The 12,217-nt window shown below is 42.7% G+C and overlaps 1 protein-coding gene across 1 annotated transcript in view; it reads left to right on the forward strand.

Annotated features, from left to right (window-relative positions):
* LOC126514136 (NACHT, LRR and PYD domains-containing protein 1a-like) overlaps window positions 1-11,637 on the forward strand; it is a 30,010-nt gene extending 18,373 nt beyond the window's left edge. Inside the window, exons 5-10 of the mRNA XM_050162882.1 lie at window positions 259-272; window positions 316-578; window positions 1,034-1,159; window positions 7,948-8,089; window positions 10,361-10,405; window positions 11,345-11,637. Of these exons, the coding sequence (XP_050018839.1) occupies window positions 259-272; window positions 316-578; window positions 1,034-1,159; window positions 7,948-8,089; window positions 10,361-10,405; window positions 11,345-11,637 (883 nt within the window). The remainder of the gene's footprint in view (window positions 1-258; window positions 273-315; window positions 579-1,033; window positions 1,160-7,947; window positions 8,090-10,360; window positions 10,406-11,344) is intronic.
* The last annotated feature ends 580 nt before the right edge of the window (window positions 11,638-12,217 follow it).

A 12,217-nucleotide genomic window follows, 5' to 3' on the forward strand; every position in this document is an offset into this window, starting at 1 on the left:
GGAGGAGGAGGAGGAGGAGGAGGAGGAAAAGGAGGAGAAGGTGAAGGAGGAGGAGGAGGAGAAAAGAAAAGAAAAGAAAAGAAAAGAAAAGAAAAGAAAAGAAAAGAAAAGAAAAGAAAAGAAAAGAAAAGACAAAACCTCAAATCCTATTCTAGTGTCACACCTCCCATTCCTTCTCAAGAGGTTCCACCAAATACAGCCACCCATTCTCATTCTAAGCACCACCGCCATTCTATATCTTAGTGGCTCTTTTTCCAGCCAAGCACGGTTCAGTAGAAACACTAAATCCACATAGTTGAATCTGTTCTTTCACAGAGGGACCTGTGGACATCTCCTGGTTCTGTGTGGCCCACTTTAAAGAACATGGGATGGTCCTAGAAGTGCCAGCCAGAGTGGAGCAGTGCTATACAGTCTTGGAAAATCCAAGCTTCTCCCCAATGGGAGTTCTACTGAGAATTATGCCTGCTGTCAGACATTTCATCCCCATCACTTCTGTCACATTGATCTACTATTACCTCAATATCAAGGAAGTCACCCTTCATCTTTACCTGATCCCCAATGACTGGACCATTCAGAAGGTAACACTGAGTGCCAGAAATGTGGGGCTAGAGTGCATTGACAGAATACTTGAAATATAGCTATCCCTTTGGAGAAATTCTCCACTTGGAGTGGGAAATAGTTCTATAAGGAGAGTCCTGGTAATTATGAATCTGCAGTCTTCTTGGCCCCCTCACAACAGAGGTTCATCAACTGCCTTTAACATCCCTTTATCTCTACACATCCTTCTATGGCATTCTCCATATCTAATATATAGCCAACCCCTTTCTCTGTCAGGGACACAGTTCCCACAATGACCCTGACAGAGGCATATAATTATCAATCTATATAGCAGAATACAAGTCAGAAGGTTTCCCTGGAGGTGATATCACCCCATCACACAAAAATGTACTGATTGACCAACTCAACTTATTCAGGCCAGTTAGCTGTTGTAGTACTAAAATCTAGTTAAATTGCTGTCTGCTATGTTCCCTAGGCCATTGATGAACAAGAAATGAGGTTTCAGTTTGTTCGAATACACAAGCCACCCCCAGTAGACTCTCTTTACATTGGATCACGATACAGAGTGTCTGGTTCCAAACACCTGGAAATCTTTCCAAAGGTAAGCATCCAGGGGTTTGCTAGTCTACAGGATCAGATACCAGATTTGGGGCACATTACAAGGATTTACAGCAAACTGAGATTGGAGAGCAATGATTTGGGCTTTGGGATGAGCAAGAAAACTTCCAAATTAAGTGTAAAGCAATTTAAGTGATCACACAGAAGGTCTGGTAAACTGAGGAGTTGGTTTTAATATGGCACAGAGAAGGGCACAGCCTACTGTGCAGCAAGTCCTGGGTCAAGGACTTCAGGATGAGCTCTCACTCATCATCGTTTGAATCTGAAAGGTCTACAGGTGTAAACGTTAAACACTTGACCCCCCAGTTACTGCTAGTGTTTGGGGAATTGTGAAACAAACATGTGAGGCCAGACAATCACAGTTAGGCCTTTGGTTGAAGGCCTTGAGGGTTATAGCCTCAACCTGCTCCTCACCACAGACTTGGATTCCTGATCCTGATATAACAAGCTGTGCCACAAGCTCCTGCCACAAATAACAGAGCCGCAGTTTACATGCGTTCTCATCATGAAACTAAATAACAACATAAGCCCTCCCTTAAGTTGTTTCGTGCTATGTTTTTGTCAGAGTGATGAGAAAAGGAATAATATGTGGGCTAAACTGAGCCCATTAGCATTCTCTATATCTTCTGTTGCTACATTCTTTCTATGTCCCCTTTCACAATGTTCCAGCCTTCTGAGTAAAGATGTGCATTCAAAAGCTATGGGTTAACTCATTGCAAAAGACACTCAATGTCTAAGCAGGGTCTACTATGGTGTTCAAGAATAGGAAAGTACAGGGGTGTCTGTAGATGTAGCTCCGGGCTGCTTCCCGCCGCCCAGCTCCCATATGGCTAGTTTAGCCCCAGAAATAATAACACACATTATATTCTTTTAAACACTGCTTGGCCCATTAGTTTCTAGCCTCCTATTGGCTAATTCTCACATCTTGATTAACCCATCTCTATTAACGTGTATAGCACCACGAGGTGGTGGCTTACCAGAAGGATCTTAACCTGCATCTGTCTTGGAGAGGAGAATCATGGCAACTGACTGACTCGGCTTCTTTCTCCCAGCATTCTGTTCTGTCTACTCCACCTACCTAATTTTCTTTCCTATTAAAGATCCAAGGCAGTTTCTTTATTTAACCAATGAAATCAACACAAAACAGAAGACTCCCACATCATTTCCCCTNTGGAAAGTCATTTTCCACCCCCAGGGGCTGTGCTGAAGCCCCATGCTCTGCAAGTTTAGTCAATTTCAGTTCATAACCATGAATTCCTTGCTCAAGTTTCCAGCTGCCACACATGACAGGGAGGGTCTCTACATAGGATAGCGATCCATTCATTGAACAAACATTTGTGCAAGACCCGCTGTGCATCATTCACTGTTTGGGGATCTGAGGAAGCAGGATAACAAGGCAGACAGGTTCAACATTCATTATCTCAGTCCAGCAATGAGGGGATACTTGATTCCCCATAGTTCAAAGAAATTGTGCTGGGAACCCTATGAGTAAAGAGGTGGTCTGTCTGACTTCATCCAAAGCTGAGATGAGCTAAGGTGAGCTCTGAAAGATGAGAGTTGTGGGGTTGATAGGAGAAGAAAATTCAGGAAGAAACATAGGATAGGGAAGCAGAGAGTGAGCAGTTCCAATGAGGGACAGAAACCATGTGTGGATACCATCAGCTCTGCCTCAACATCACCTGAGCCCTCCACAGAAATGCAGGTTCTCAGGCCAAACTCCATCCCTGCTGACTCAGAATCTCAGATGGAACAGCTTTCTTCCGTGAGCTTTCTGATTTAGCAGCCTGTCCAGGTGACACTTTAAAGCAGGGATTTGAAAGCCACTGGTCTAGATTTGAGCAGGAAAGGGTGACATAGGAAGGTCTGGAGGGGACAGGGGCCACAGCAAGAACTATGAACCACCCTCAGAACCTTCTGCTACTCCCCAGAGGAAATAAGAGTCGTTTCAGCACCTCGGTCATGATGGAGCATCCTCACCCTTTATTTATGGTCAGCTTCTATGTAGAAAATGAACTAGAAGGGACCAGACCAGAAGCAGGGACACCTGCCAGAGGATGCTGCAGAGGATAAGAACCATGTTCACCCCATCCAGGGACAAGGATGGAGTCTGTGGAGGGGGAAGTTGTGAACAGAGTAGAGAGATTTAGAAGATACTATCTAGGTGCTTAGCATCCAAGGTGAGTGATTGTTTGTTTGTTTTATGCAGTTGTAACACAATGTCTGACACAGGGTGCTTAACATGAAGAATTGAGATTATTTCTTCCAGTTCTGGATACAAGGAAGAGCCAGGGCATGGACCCTGCATCTAAAGAATCCTTCTTCCTGTTCCCTCTGATTGTGCAGCTGGAAAGGCTGAGAGTGAGGGCCAATGTGGCTTTTGTGACAAGTCCTGTCAGGGTACAGGAGTCTACTCCTGTGATGATGTCATTAACCCCTTCATGACAGCAGAGCACTCGTGACCTCCTTGTGTCTTATCCTTCATCCTGTCACACTGTGACATTGGGGTTATCTTTCTAATGAGTAAACACTGGGGAACACATTCAAATTAAAGCAAAGGAGGGTTTGGGATGATCCCTGTTCTAGCAGCATGGATGCCTGGGAGGATGGGGAATTTATACAGCTCTGGCCCAATGAAGAAGCATGTGAACGAGTTCAAATTCAGATGAGTTGAATTTTATGTTGGAATATTGTGAACACAGCCCTGGTTTCTCTGATGTCTCCTGACATCTGAGGGAAATAACATCTCTGCGTGTAGGAAGCCACATATGATGATCCCTACTAAGAACCCGGATGGAGAAGGAATGGATGACAGCCTGACCTCATTCAAGCAGCAGAGACTACAGTCAGGTACGTGACAGGTTCAGTCCCAGACCATTATGATTGTCAAATGAAGGGATATCTGTGGGAGGAAGTCATCACTTCTTTACTTTCTTTATTTATTTTAGAATTTAATATACAAGTACTATATTTACATCATTTTCCAGCCCTCAGCCTGCCTGATTCAACAACTCCTGTATCACACCAACAAACTCTGTCTTAAATTCATGAGCTGTTCTTCAGTATTATTGTTAAATGCATGTATATTTACATACATGTGTATATATAAATACAACCTGATGAGTCCACTTATAGTTGGTCATATATATGTTTCAAGTTGACTACTTCAGACTGATAGCCTATTAGGACACTCTCCCTGGAGAATACTGATTTTATCCCTTTCTTGCCAGTTATTGATCGCTTATAAGTTCTCATTTAGCAGTGGGGCATTGTGAAATTTCTCCCATCCACATTCGCTTATCAACTAGTGTTGTCATTGTGAAGATCTTGCTGAGAAAAAGATATTGCTGAGGTTTCATTGGTGAAACATCCCTGTTTTATACAAAAACATTATTTGCCACAGATATTCTTGACATGGTCATCATTTTTATGCCCCTGGCTCTGACATGGAACAGTACATGCTCTCCAAAAAGAGCACCACCCCATGCAAGACATTCTACACCTAAGACTTAGAAGAAATACTGCTTCCTTCTCTCCCTGCTTTGGTGGAGGCCTGCTGGTGACCCTTTCTCTAGACTGTGACTTGCATTCGGCTCTATACCAGGGCTCTGTGTCTCATTCCTAGCTGCTATGGCCTGGGACTCATCTCCCTATCCCTGCTCACCATATTATGAGCTATCTTCTTTTATTTTTTATCATACCACGTGAGACATACTAGAAAAATCGACACTTATGGACCAGTAAGAAAGAAACAATGCAGCTGGCATGGAGGCAGGTATTATGGTGGGATAGTTGCTTAAGAAGCACAGTGGAAAGACAATAAAGCAAAAGGCATATNGCAGGTATTATGGTGGGATAGTTGCTTAAGAAGCACAGTGGAAAGACAATAAAGCAAAAGGCATATATATGTATATGTGTGTGTATACATAAATTGAAAGTATTCAGAAAGGCTCATGAACAGTGATGAAAACTATGGGCTCACTTCTTACTAAGACTTAGGCTGGAAAACCTGGAAAGTGTTCAGCCATGGGGAAAGCTGTGGAGATTAGAATAGACAACATGGAGTGACCTCTGTCTGACATCTTCTAGAGAACTGATGTTCATAATTTGCAACTCTAATGACCTTCCATCCATATTCTTCTGCCTCCCCAGAACACAAACACATAGAAGCACTGGGGACTAAAGATGACTTTTGGGGCCTTATAGGACCTGTGACTACAGAGGTGATTGACAGAGAAAGCAACCTGTACAGGTGAGTGAGCCCTGCCTGGAAAAGGTGACTTTCCCCAGCACACTTTCCACACATTACTTTTACCTAGTTTCTACTGTGTCCTTCTCTCTTCACTAATGCAGGAGGCAAGGCCAGGATGGAAATAAGAAGTTTGAGCTGTTGTATAAATAGGGGTCTTTCTCGTAATTTTTTTTTTCTAAATGTGCAAAACAGGAGGGCAAAAGAAGTTCCCTGTCCAGTTAATCAGCTCCAGGAACCATTTTTCAAGATTGTTTCTAGTACTCACATTTCCCCTCTGTCATCATGTCACAGTAGTGTGAGTCTAGGACATGAGATTTTGCACACAAACATTTCCCTATCCCTATGCCTCCATTTTAGTTAAAACAGGACCTCGTCTTCCATGACCAACACACCATTACCACATCAACAGAGCTGTCCTGAATCCTTCATTCCATCTAAACGGTCTGTTCTCAACTTTGCTCATTATCTGAAATGTGGACTTTCTGCTGGTTTTTTTATTCATTGTGTAAGCAGCATCCATGCCATGATTATATTTGGTTTCTTCTGTCTCTTAGATTTCCCTCAAATCCCTGTAGTCTCTGCACTCCTGCTTCCTAACAACCACTGTGTGCCAAGAACCCAGTAGGAGTTGAGAACAAAAGGAGGCATACTGCAGCCCTGACCTCTGAGAATTATAGTCTCATGAGTANCAGTTTTTTCTCTCCAAACTGCTTCCTGCTGAATGGAGGCACTGTTATTCAGGTCTTTCATGGTGTAATCTGTGTGCCAGGTTCATCTCAGTCGGCAGTTGAATGAAGTAATTTTTTGAGGGTGTTCACAGCAACCTTTCAGGAGGGCGTGGTCTATCATATCATATTGGGATAGAAGCAATCCACAGGGTCTCATCCTCTGTGAAAACAAAAGAAGACCCTCTCCAAAGCATCATATCCTTACACCCAAATTCTGAAGTCATAATATCCTTATGATATCCATTTTGGTTTCACTTGGCAGCCCATACAATAAAACATCTCTCTGTACTTAGCTCCTTCACAGTCAAAAATTTTAAAGAAAACACAATGTACATAATCCAGACTCTCTGTGAATTTTCTATTTTTACGTGGCTTGTTTTTCTTTGTTTCTTTTAATCTATAACTATCTGTACTCTGTCTCTTTAAAGACTTTACCCTTTTTTTAACTTAACTTTATTTTCTATATTCTCTTTCTTCTCTCTCCCAAGCCTATGTACACTCGTCCAAGATTGTGACCCATAGAGGTCTTTTATGTCTGAATCTGTCCTATTGTGAATCTGTAGTTTTTTTTATTATCCGGGAGCATTTCTTAAAATGTTAAGCATTTCTTAAAAACTTAAGTTGCACCATGTAGGGGTAATACAATACTGCCTGATTACTGCCAGTCTAAACCTTCACTGCACTGTTGTTATGGTAATTACGATCGTTCCTGCCTGAGGTCAGCACAGTTCAGCATGGAGCAGCAGCTCCTGCCTCAGATCCATTTGGTGCCCCTGAGCTGTGCACAGTTCCAGGCACATAGCAAGTCCACATTGGAGCCACAGTCAGCAGTTTAATTCTGAGACTGAGTGTGCAGCACAGAAACTCTTTTCATCCAAGTTACAGCCAAATCTGACAGGCAGAGCACTGCACAGTCTGAAAACACCTCTCTGTATGGCAGCAGGAATCCACCCTGCTCTCCTGCCTGCGTAAGCCTGATTCTGCAGTCTGCCCAGGTGGGGAGCACTGAGCCATTGGCATGGTCTCAGAGTCCTTTCTTCATGATCCTGAGTGGGAACACAAACATCCAGTCCCAAAAAAGCCATTAGAATGCTTTAAAGTCAGAGTTTGCACTGGCGGCACTGCCCCAAGGAAACTGTGTTTTTAAAAATGACACGGCTTTTTTTTCTGCCGCTACTGCTGAAACAGGAAATCTCTCTACAGCACTTCCTTGCAAACAGCAAAATCTGTGTTAAACTCTCTTTCCCTTATTTCTAAGCCTTCTCAGGTTTTTAAGTGGATTTAGTTACCACGTTGGGTGCCACTCTGTAGTAGGGTGCTGCGGGCCACTTCCCACCTCCCAGCTCCTAGCCACTGGCTAGCTTTACCTGAAACAATTACACAGAAATTGTATTCATTTAAACACTGCTTGGCCCATTAGCTCTAGCCTCTTATTGGCTAATTATCACATCTTGATTAACCCATCTCTATTAACGTGTATAGCACCACGAGGTGGTGGCTTACCAGAAGGATCTTAGCCTGTGTCTGTCTTGGAGAGGAGAATCATGGCAACTGATTGACTCGGCTTCTTTCTCCCAGCATTCTGTTCTGTCTACTCCACCTACCTAATTTTCTGTCATATTAAAGGGCCAAGGCAGTTTCTTTATTTAACCAATGAAACCAACACAAAACAGAAGACTCTTCCACATCAGGTGTCTGCTATGGTGTGCAAGAATAAGAAATACAGGGGTGTGGAAAACACTTGTTCTCTTGAGTAGAGGCTTCTGAAACAGAATCTGTCCTCACCCCCTTCAGGAACTGGAGCTGTGCTACCGGAGCCCCAGGGAATGTCAGCTCTTCTCTGAGATATATGCTGGCCACATGGATTCAGGGATTAAACTGCGTATCAGAGACAAGAAGAATAAGAATCTCAAATGGGAAGCCTTGCTGAAACCAGGTAAAATTTGTTTAGGTCCAGATACCCCAAAGGGTAAAGAAGGCATTGAGCAGGGAAAGGTGTGTTGTCATTAATTCTTGGTGTCATGAAATAGTCAGATCAGTTATGTGGCTTTTGCTAGATCCAAAACTGGTGGTTAGAGTTAGAGTGAGAGCAAGGGGGAGAAAGAGGAGCAGGAAAAGGTGAAGAGAAGAGGAGAACAGAAGAGAAGGAGGGACAGAGGAGAAGAGGTGGAGAGAGTAGAAAAGGAGAAGGATGTGGGAAGCCCCATGCAAGATATTCTAATCTAGGACATGCCTCCAGTGACCCATTTCCTACTTGTGCACTCTCATGGTTTCCAGTACCATTCTCAGTGTTCATGCAATTATGAGTGCACTAGTGTATGTGTTCATCCATCAAACCACAGTCCTCATGACAGTCACCACCGATTTCTGCTGCAAAACCAATGTTTCAACACATGATCACGGAACATGTTACATCCAAACCACCGCAAACCCTAACCCCCATTTTCTTGGTTCTGCATCATTATTTCCACTCCCAATACCCTAGAAATGACAGATTTTGAGATGCACAAAGCATCTAGTAACAGTTCACATTTAAATGTGAACAGTTAAAATGAAGGGATTTTTCCATCATGAGATTCTTAATCTTAAAATCCTTTTGTCTTTTAACAATTTTATACATGCATACAATGCATTCTAGGAATTCCATCCTAAACAAACCTTATCTCCCTCCTGCTCCTCTGCCAGCCCCTATTCTTTTCTACAAATCTCCTCCCCACATTCATTATTGCTTGTCTGACAGAGTTTAAATAGAATCATCTGTGTGCCTAAGGGTTTTGAACTACCCAGTAAAAAAGCAAGTGAGTTCACCAGTGGGTACAGATGGATTGTATACACCCTGTTCTCCCATAATCTATTATTTGTCAATAGTAAAGCTCTAAGTAGTACTGTCCCTGTGAGCTGCTTCCCCATGTCTAGGGCCATACTTGTGTGGGTCCAGAGGCAGTAGGTGCAGGTGCTAAGAGTTCATGATGGCCATGGTCATGTCATGCTTAGAAGAGAGCACAACGTCTTATCCATATTTTCTTCATATCTTCACAGCCCTTCCCCATATCTTTTGTCCCTACATTCTTTCCAATTTCTCTTCCACAATGTTCCTAGATCCTCGAGGAGCGATATAATTGTCTACTAATAGGGATTAGTACTCAACCATCCCTTATTCTCAGTATCCTGCACAGCTGAAGGTATATGCAGTCATCCCCATTCACAGCAAAGAGAGGCTTTTCTGGTGAAGACTGAAAGTAGCCTTTGTCTGTGGTATAAACATTGCTATTTACAAGAGAATTGACACCATGTACCTTTATGTACGCAGTAAATGTAGTTTTTCTAAGGGCCTAAGACCTTCAAAGACCTGGGTTTGTTTGTTTGTTTGTTTTAATTTAAAAATGAGAGAAAATCATAACAAATTTTAACCTGTATTTTTCTAATTTCTAAGTGTTTCGTACACATTTATGTTTCCTCTTTTAAGAATTCTGCTGCTACTCCTATGGCAAATCTCAGAATTGTGCCATTTCCTTGCTATTTAGGTTTTCTGATCCATATATTCCTATTACTAATATTTTGTCAGATGTTACCTGGGAATAGTTCCTCCCATTCTTAACTACATCTTCACTCAATTAAGTTTCCTTTGCTATACAGAACTTTTTGATTGTCCTGATATCCAATTTGCCAAATTTGGTTTTATTTCCTTTGCTACCAGAATCTTATTCACACAATCCTGACATATACTGATTTGTTGAAATGTTCTGCCTATGTTTGTTCTATAAGTTTCAGGGTGTTGGGGCACAAATTAAGGTCTTTGATCATTTATAGTTAATTTTTTAAAGGTGTAATCTAGGCATCTAGTTTGATTCTTCCGTACAGTGCTAAGTAGTTTTCCAGGACCACTCGTTTAACAGCCTGTCTTTTATACAAAGTACATTTGGGGTTCTTTGTCAAAGTCAAGGTAGGTATGGTTGTATAAACTTTTATCTAGGTTTCGAGTCTATTCTATTGATCTGCACATCTTTTTGTGTCAATACCATGCTGTTTTTACTACTTGGACTCTAGTATTGGTTTGAAAGAAGTGTGATGAAGTTTTCTACAAAATCATTTTTGTTCAGAATTTCCTTGGAAATCCTATGTCTCTAGTGGTTCTGCATGAATTCCAGCATTTTTCCATTCTATTTGTAAAGAATCATTAGAGATGATCATCTCTCCTTTCTTCCAGGAGACCTCAGGCCTGCACAGCCCATGATCCCTACAGCCCACAAAGGTCAGTAACACTTATACAAAGCCAGAGAAGCCAATAGTATTCCGCAGGTAGATTATCTGATCCTTGAGAGAAGATCAGTGAGAAAGGAGGGAGGCTCACTTTGCAAACCTTACCAGGACAGGTAGGCCATGTACCTGCCCCAGGGCAGAGTTTCTCTCATTCCTCTTGGCTTCCCTTGTTGAAAATAACCCCACCCTACAGCACGAATAATAAATACCCAGAGAGAGATATTGGGGTTCAATCTGAAGATCAGAAAAGCAAAGCGGCCAATTACTGGCTCTCATCACTACCTCAGACTGAAATGAGGTGAGATCCTGTCCACAAACTCCCAAACTCCACAACCCACACTTCACAGTACACTGAGATCCTGTCTCTTTCCCCTTATATTCCTCTCTCTACCCAGCCATATCACTCCTGTCTCCACCTACCCTAGTGCTGGGATTTAAAAAAAAATGTTATCCCAAGTGCTGGGATCTCCTTAGTGTGAGCTCTATTACTCTTTAAGAGAGATTTAATCTTGTGTAGTCCAGGCTGGCCTAGAACTAATAGCGATCCCTCTGCCTCTGTCTCCCGAGTCCTGTGATTAAAGGTTTGCCAACATTCCCTGGTCTGTATGGATGACTAGTATGACTGCTTTGCTCTCTGATCTTCAAGCAAGCTTTATTTATTAAAACACAAATAATACATTACTATACTACGCACTCCCAACCTGAACACCTTACCATAAACCCTTCCTCCTAGTTAGGCAGAGTGTCAGACTAATAACTGGCCTCAGGAAGGGTACAGATATTTTTTTCTCATGACTTCCCAGAGGAGGAAGGGAACCAGAGGTGCACAATGCAGATGAGATACGTTAAACAAATAAAACAAAAACTGAGCAGACAGTGGAAGAAATCGTGGAGGACCCTTTCTATGCTCAGTGTCGATCTTCACTCCTAGATGCTCCTGCCTTGCTACACTTCGTGGACCAGCATCGGGAGCAGCTGGTGGCCCGAGTGACATCAGTAGACCCTCTCTTGGACAAGCTGCATGGTCTGGTGCTGAGTGAAGAGCAGTATGAGGCAGTGCGGGCTGAAGCCACCACCCAAGACAAGATGCGGAAGCTCTTCAGCTCTAGCCGGTCATGGACCAGGGCCAGTAAAGACCAAGTCTATCAAGCTCTAAAGGAAACACATCCTCATCTCATCATGGACCTCTTTGAGAGGTCAGGTGGTGTCTCTGTGGGATCTTGACATCTTAGTGAGCACTTTTCATTGAGTCCTGGCTCTGCCTGACCTTCCTTTGGCCCCCAGTTTCTCCATTTATAAACCAGTGACCATCTGAGTTGCCATTCAAATGGCAATGTTCCTAGGACATTTCTTGGGGACTCAGATGTCCCCTCTTGGCTTTCTCCATCCTGTTCATGTGGGATGTGCATCTCGGGAAACTTCCAATGGAGCCTGCAAGTCTATTCAGCCTTGTCCAGCTGACTTTCATGGCCTGAGTGGCCAACTCAAAACCACCTGACCAACCATGATACAAGCAGAACTGGGAGCATGGGAAGAGAGACAATGAGATGGTGCTTTCCCTGGCAAATGAATTCTTATGAATATGAAAGCAAGGGGGGCTTCTTAAATATTTCCCACCCTCAGTTTTTGTTGTTTTTATTGATTCTATTTTTATTTTCAGGTCTTGAACAACTTATTCANTTCACAAGATGAGCCCATGAAGAGTGAGATTTTGCCCTCAGGACACCTTTCCTATTGTCACTGTACTTTCCCTGCAGTGATGCTGATCTCTAATATTTACAACTGATTTTTCTTTTTGAAAAAA

Source organism: Alexandromys fortis, unplaced genomic scaffold (genome assembly GCF_014885135.2).
Source record: "Alexandromys fortis isolate MF-2015 unplaced genomic scaffold, M_Fortis_MF-2015_v1.1 scaffold_84, whole genome shotgun sequence".
Lineage (NCBI taxonomy): Eukaryota > Metazoa > Chordata > Mammalia > Rodentia > Cricetidae > Alexandromys > Alexandromys fortis.